General features: G+C 39.7%; 1 protein-coding gene across 1 annotated transcript; it reads left to right on the top strand.

Annotated features, from left to right (window-relative positions):
- Positions 1 to 459: 459 nt before the first annotated feature.
- LOC101852505 lies at positions 460 to 999 on the top strand. The gene has a single exon (XM_005107823.1). The coding sequence runs from the start codon at positions 460 to 462 to the stop codon at positions 997 to 999; it is 540 nt and encodes a 179-aa protein (XP_005107880.1).
- Positions 1000 to 7220: the final 6221 nt, after the last annotated feature.

The raw sequence follows: 7220 nt of genomic DNA, 5'->3' as shown, positions 1-7220 counted from the left end.
CGCGCTTGAGTTTGTGCATGTGTGTGTGTGTGTGTGTGTGTGTGTGTGTGTGTGTGTGTGTGTGTGTGTGTGTGTCCGTGGATGTGTGCGTGTTCATGTGTGTATACATGAGTGTAGGCGTCAGTGCGTCTACTAGTGTACTGTGTGTATATGAGTGTGTCTGTGTATGTGCGTAGATGTGTGTGTGTGTGCATGTTTGTTTGTGTGTGTGTATGTAGGTGTGTTTGCATTTATATGTGTGTGTGTGGGTGTGAGTGTGTCTGTGTATGTGTGCATGTTTTATTTATGATTTTTTTTATTCTTTTCAACAGGACATCAGGCATAATCACTGTTCTAGTGACAATGGAGCGCTGTATGTGCATTATAACACCCCTGCATGTACACAGAATATTCACCCCGAAAAAGACAGCCAGTTGCCTTGCTGCTGTAATCTTTCTTTTGCTACTGTCCTTTCTCCCAATGTTTGCCTACACTGACCTCGCTCCCATCTTCGATCCCGTGAAGAACAAAACGCTGATCGGAATAATTTACAACGATAATGAAGATGCCATCAAACCTGTTGTTATGATAGCAGGTTTTATTGTGACTGCAGGTTCTTACCTCTGCGTCTCCGTGTTCTCAGCCCTCCTAATTTACGCACTTATTCAGCGTCGCCGGAAGTGGAAGTGTTCCAAAAATATGAGCACGTCAAAAGGAAACACACCGACACAGAACAAGGACATTCAAGTAGCCAAAATGATATTGCTCGTCGCTGCAGTGTTCCTCATTGGCTTCATTCCCCTTGGCGCCGTGTTTCTGGTCATGGAATTAGTACCAGGATTCTACATTGGTAAAGCTTATGAGAACGAAAATATTGTCTGTGTGTCTGTTCTCCAGATCGTACAAGGTATCAACAGCTCTATAAACATTTTGCTGTACATCAAAATGAGTTCAAAATACAGGCGTACCATCAGGGCTTTGTTTCGTTCCCTGAAGCAAATGGAACCCAACCTTGATTAAAGCCTAACTTTTTCAGACCGTATTTTGTTTTGGGAGTTTGCCTTAAGATATCAGGTTTTGCTACTCATCTGTGGTGGATACTTTCGAGAATACAGACATAGACTATAAAACGTCTGTCTTTTTCGATAGAAGGCATCAACAGTACTGCACCACCTTCCACTCTAGGCCTACCGCCATTGAATGTACTCAACTGCCCTGGTTTTGCACTATTTTGGGATTCTCCTGTCCACTTAAGTCAGCAATCTTCTGTACTACATCTATGCTCCTGAAATGGGCTTTGTTTGTTTTCTGTTTCTTTGTCTGTTTGTATGATTGTTTGAGAGGGGTTATGCGCTATACAAATCATCATCATCATCCGGTACCTTGCCGACTGGCGTGGGCGATGGTGTCTGTCGTTCTTGCTGTTCCCAGCCATGTTGTCAACTTGTCCCGAATCTTTTCCCTCTGTCTGCCCCTGTGTCTCTCTAAGTTAAAATTTCCTTTTGTTATAATATTATCTAATGCTTCTTTCTGCATTGTGTTTCCAATGAATTTTTTTCTGTCGCTTTCGTATATTCACCATAAACTGTCGTCTGCAATTTGCTTCAACCAAGACTTTTTCTTTAATTGTTTTTCTAGCTGTCCATGGGATACACAGCATGCCTCTTAAGAACCACAACTCTGTCGCCTCTATTGTTCTTTCCAGCTGTTTACTAATTATTGTCCGTTCTTTTCAAATATTAGACTCTATTTATTCATTATTATTATAATTCTATTGAATCAAGAGGAACGCATGGACACAAGAACGGTCATTGAACGCAGGAAACTTGTAAGATACTTAGTAGGAAACTTGTAAGATACTTAGTAGGAAACATGTAAGATGCTTAGTAGGAAACATGTAAGATACTTAATAGGAAACATGTAAGATACTTAGTAGGAAACATGTAAGATACTTAGTAGGAAACATGTAAGATACTTAGTAGGAAACATGTAAGATACTTAGTAGGAAACATGTAAGATACTTAGTAGGAAACTTGTAAGATACTTAGTAGGAAACATGTAAGATACTTAGTAGGAAACATGGAAGATACTTAGTAGGAAACATGGAAGATACTTAGTAGGAAACATGTAAGATACTTAGTAGGAAACATGGAAGATACTTAGTAGGAAACAACAAAGGAAGCAAAAAGAAGTAGGACCTACCAGTGGCGCCTTCAACTTCCTGCTGTGACAAAAGGCACAGGCAGAGTTTACGGTGGCAATCAAGCATAATACCAGGTGCCTACTGGCAGGATCGAATCGGATCGGGTCCAGCAGATTAATGGCAGCTTCATTGCGTACTACAAATAGACCCGTCCCTTGTTCAAACTTGAGTCAAATTTGACCAAGACGGTAAAGAGTAGAAAATATTGACCGTGGGTGTTTGGCAGGTGCTTTGGTGTGGTTTGGTCCTTTCAGTCTAACGTCTATCGCCCTTGTCTCTCCTCCTTCTTTTTGGTGTCTGTTACTTTCTTGTACTTATTTACTTTTATTGTATCCGCCGCTTATACCCTTTTGGGTGTCGCGGGAAGAAAGAGACGTCTCTCTGTCTCCAGCCCGAGAGCTTGGGTCAGGGGGATGCCGTGGGTGGTTAATGTTTCCCTGACTCAATCTATCCAGGTCTTTCTCGGTCGCCCTCTAGCCTTGTTGCCATCGAATTTTTGGGTGTAGGCACGTTGTGTTGGATGGGGTGTTGGTAATCGTCGGAGATGTCAGAACCATTTATTGATTTTTTGGTGTTGGATGTGATGCATGACATCATTTGTGCTCACCATTTCTCGGATTACTGAGTTTCAAATTCTGTCTCGCCTGGTCTTGTTTACTGCTTTTCTATGGCATCGCATTTCACATGTTGTAATTCTTTGCTCTAATATCTTGTTCGTGGTCCATGTTTGGCATTGATAAGTCAGTGTTGGGATGAATATGGTGTTGATTATTTTGAGTTTTGTTGTTATGTGGATGTTAGGATGTTTCAGTAGTGGAGTAAGCTGGTAACTAACATTATTGGCCTTTTGAACTCGTGTTTCAATTTCTCTGTTCAGTCGCCCATCCTCTGTGAATATGCTTCTGCGGTACTTAAATTCTTGGACCTGTCTGAGATTGTTGAGGTTGATGTGTATGCTGAGTGGTCCTGGCTTTCTGTTTACATTCATTGTCTCTGTTTTGTTGATGTTGATCTTCATGTCGTAGTTGTCACATTCTTGGTTTAATCTGGTGGTGTGGTGTTGAAGACTTCATTCATCTTGGTGTGCCAGGCTTTGGTCATCAGCGAAGAGTAATTCATTTATGGCGTCTGGTTCTGTGTTGTCCTCTTTTGTAATTTTATTCCATATTATATATGATAAATAGTAGTGGTGATAGGACACAACCTTGTCTTACTACGGATGCTATCTCGAACCATTCTGTGAGTCCCTCCGACGTTCTTATTGTACTTATGCTGTTCTCGTAAATGGCATGCATGTTATCTAGAAGTGGGCCTCTGACAGTGTAGTTTTCGAGTTCTTTCCACAGCTTGTTTCTGTTCACTCTGCCGAACGCTTTCTCCTGGTCGATAAATACTATATTTAGTTCCCTGTTGTGTTCTATTACACTTTCACACATTTGTCGTAGGCCAAATATTGCGTCGGTGCATCTTCTTCCCGGTCTAAATTCCATTTGGGCCTCACTCAGACATGCTTCAACTTTGTGTCTTTTTCGCCATTCCAATATCTTGGAGAAAATCTTGCCCACATAGCATACTTCCTTGTAACACCTCTAATCGTCGGCACTTATATGACCTTATCGCGTTGCAAGTGCTGTAAAATTCTTACCTACTCCCCCCCCCCCCAACCTAAAGCAAACCAACAATAAAAACACTGATTAGGGCACAGTGTCATTTCACAAAGCTCTCTGCCGCATATCGTGGTTGCTGTGCTGAGAGATTCTTGAATCTTCGTATAGTAAAGGACACAGGAAAGGGAAACGTCGATAGTTTTATGAACCTATCTGTAACAGCATCTTCAAATCTACTCTGTCTGTTACCACATTCCACGCCCAAAAGAAAAAAAAATATGACCCAGACCTTGTGACCAGTTAGCTACAAGCCCTGTGGTTCATTGGCTGTTCACATCTGACGGTTACGTCCAGTTCGACTCTCGTCCATGAAAAAACAACAGCGTTTGATTTTGAAGGTCTTAGTCGAATGAAGTTGAATTTTCGAACTGTGCCGAAATGGTCATAGAAAGAAGAAGAAGAAGAAGAAGAAGAAGAAGAAGAAGAAGAAGAAGAAGAAGAAAAAGAAGAAGAAGGAGAAGAAGAAGAAGAAGAAGAAGAAGAAGAAGAAGAAGAAGAAGCTTTAGTACAGCGCAAATCCCTGCTCAACAACACGCTCTATGCGTTTACATTCTATTTTTTAACCCCAGAAGGTTCTAAATCACTTGAATACATCCTCGGTTTTCTCGGTACAGTGGACGTAGCTGATCAAGGGCTCAAACACTAACAAATATAACGTTGGGCTCTTGACGGGTTCAATAGCCTATACAGTCAAACCCGTTGTACCACCTACCTGAAGACGAGCATGAAGTTGGCAGTACAGCGGGGCTGGCGGTACAACGAGGTTTTCATGTCCTCTGATAAATGCTTGTAGCACTGACTGCCCAACGTCAAGGGAACTTGTTTCGCAATCACTAGACAAAATATTGAGTAATCTGTCTTCGATCTGTCATTTAGAATGAGCGTCTCACTAAATAAAAGCCCCACAGACATTGGCCAGCCAACGTTATTGGGCTGACATCTAGTATCTAGTGACGCCAGGGACATGAATTTTGCCAGGGGGGCCGAGATAGCGAGGTTCTTTTAAAGTTGCTCAAAACGATTTAAAGATTTAAACAATTGTTTTAAAGATATTGACCACAGCCTAAAAATAATATCATTTTCGTAATCAGCTCATCAAATTAATTAGTCAGATTCACGAGGGGAGCGAAATTTAATGCTGACTTACATAGATAGTTATGTTTTACTTTAATTTTACTCCTCTACATTACACAAAAATTGTATTGTGTTCTCTTGCGACACACTACATCAGCTTGTCAAGCAACCACTGAGTGGATGTGCCGTGCGCCGAGTGCAGCCTAGTGTATACTGTGTGCTTCTGGCGTAGTTCGCTGGCTGTAAAACGGGGTAAATCTACAGTAATTTAATAACGACCGTGCCACTGAGACAGTTGATGGATGACGGTGTAAAGGCGCAAATACTAAGTTTATATAAAGGGGATTCTTATCCTACATTGACAGAACCTGGAGGTAAACGGGGCTGGCGGTACAACGGGTGGGGGGTGGGGGTGGGGGTGGTACAACGAGATTTGACTGTATTTATATCACCACTAAATGAATCAAATAAGCAGAGGAAGGCCAAACGTAGCTCACTTCGAGAATTAGAACAGATTATGGATGGCTGGATGAGGCAGGCCGGGATAATACTAATAATACAGGTTTAACAAAATTTTTAAAGATAATTTGAACAGAGAAATGCGAGGTGAATCTGCAGTGAACAATCATCTATCTGTTTCAGATCTTGTGCTTGTTTCAGTTTTAGTAAGAGTATTACGGCACTTGCAACACAATTAAGTCATATAAGTAGCCTATCGAAGATTAGAAGGGTTACAAGATAGTACACACAATAATAACTGCATTAATAATAATAATGATAATAATAATAATAATAATAATAATAATAATAATAATAATAATAATAATTTTTTAAAATAATTAAAAAAATAATGATAATGATAATAATAATAATGTAATTTTTTTCTAGCGTCTACTTCCGTGTCAACACAGCTCTAAGCGATTAACATAAATTCATGTACGAACAATATTCATTGCCGCGCGCACACACACACACACACACACACACACACACACACACACACACACACACACACACACACACACACACACACGCACACAGTACACACACATCTACTTGCTTATCACACGCGCACGCTTACACATCGTTACGAAATGAGCACATAGAAATACATAATAACATAATATTCACACTGCAATTTGCAAAATACATAAATGGATACATAGATCTAGTCATTTACATAACATTGTACTGAACATGAATCCACTGATTAAAAATTGATGTCATTCAATGTGTCTTTAAAGATATATAATAAATTTAGACTCAGATGTTGTATATCTCAAGGATTGGGGAAGAGAGTTCCAAACTAATGGAGCCCATTGGGCAAAAAACGGTCTTTCAGCACATGTTTTACCTCCTTTTCTAGGAACTCTTAAAATTTACTGATCGCCTGATCCTAGTGATCTAGAGGGAACATAAATCTGGATGAGATCACTAAAAAAGGAGAGAGCTTTGTTAATGACACATTTATGACATAATATTGCAATTTTATATGGCATTCTAGTTGACACGGGAAACCAATGCAACGTTCTTAACATGGAAATAAGTTGATCCCTCTTCCCTTTCTTTAGTATAGGCCTAGCTGCATGATTTTGCTAATTGAGTGAAAGAAAAACTCGGAACAACTGAAAAGACACTGAGAAATAAAAACACTTTAATGATCCCTGAGAAAACGTGTGTTTGCACTGCCAGGTTACGTACTATACACATAATATACAAATTAGCCACCCATTGGCGGGGAGAAAGTGATTGTTAGAAAGATGAACGTTTCGAACAATGTCACTATACTGTAAAATAGTGCAAGAGGGTGGGAGAAAGAGAACTGGTTGTTTGTATAGAGGAGTGTCTTGGACAGGTGGCCGTGAGCAGATTCGACTGTATACTTTTGAGTGTCTTTTTTTTCCATATTTGTTTTAGGTGAACTATTTGAATTACAAAATGCAATCCGTGTACTACACTCCAAACCAAAACATTTCCCTTTTAGAAAAACCTTTGAACTTACAGCTGTTGAATACTTTTGTCTCAGATTTGATCCACGCTTGACAAAAACGGATAAAACAGAAAATAAATTGAAAACTAAAAATATTTTAAAATATAATAACATGAGACACAAACTTCCGCACGATGAAAAACATTTAGTTTCATAAAGGTAAAACCAGTGCCCAGCAGCGAAATTTATTCCAAACTTGTGTGACGAAGTGATTTTTAGTTTTAAAATAAAACTATAAGAAAAAGAAACAATCAAACAAACATCAAAACAACTGGTTTTAACGCCCCTATCAACAACATTAGGTTAT

Source organism: Aplysia californica, unplaced genomic scaffold (assembly GCF_000002075.1).
Source record: "Aplysia californica isolate F4 #8 unplaced genomic scaffold, AplCal3.0 scaffold00634, whole genome shotgun sequence".
NCBI classification, from domain to species: Eukaryota; Metazoa; Mollusca; class Gastropoda; order Aplysiida; family Aplysiidae; genus Aplysia; species Aplysia californica.
The sequence above is the reverse complement of the archived record's forward strand: the minus strand, read 5'-3'. Positions and strand labels throughout refer to the sequence as shown.

Excerpts from the sequence above, each read along its gene's own strand:
- LOC101852505 (XM_005107823.1), top strand. The coding sequence starts at position 460 with ATGTTTGCCTACACTGACCTCGCTCCCATCTTCGATCCCGTGAAGAAC.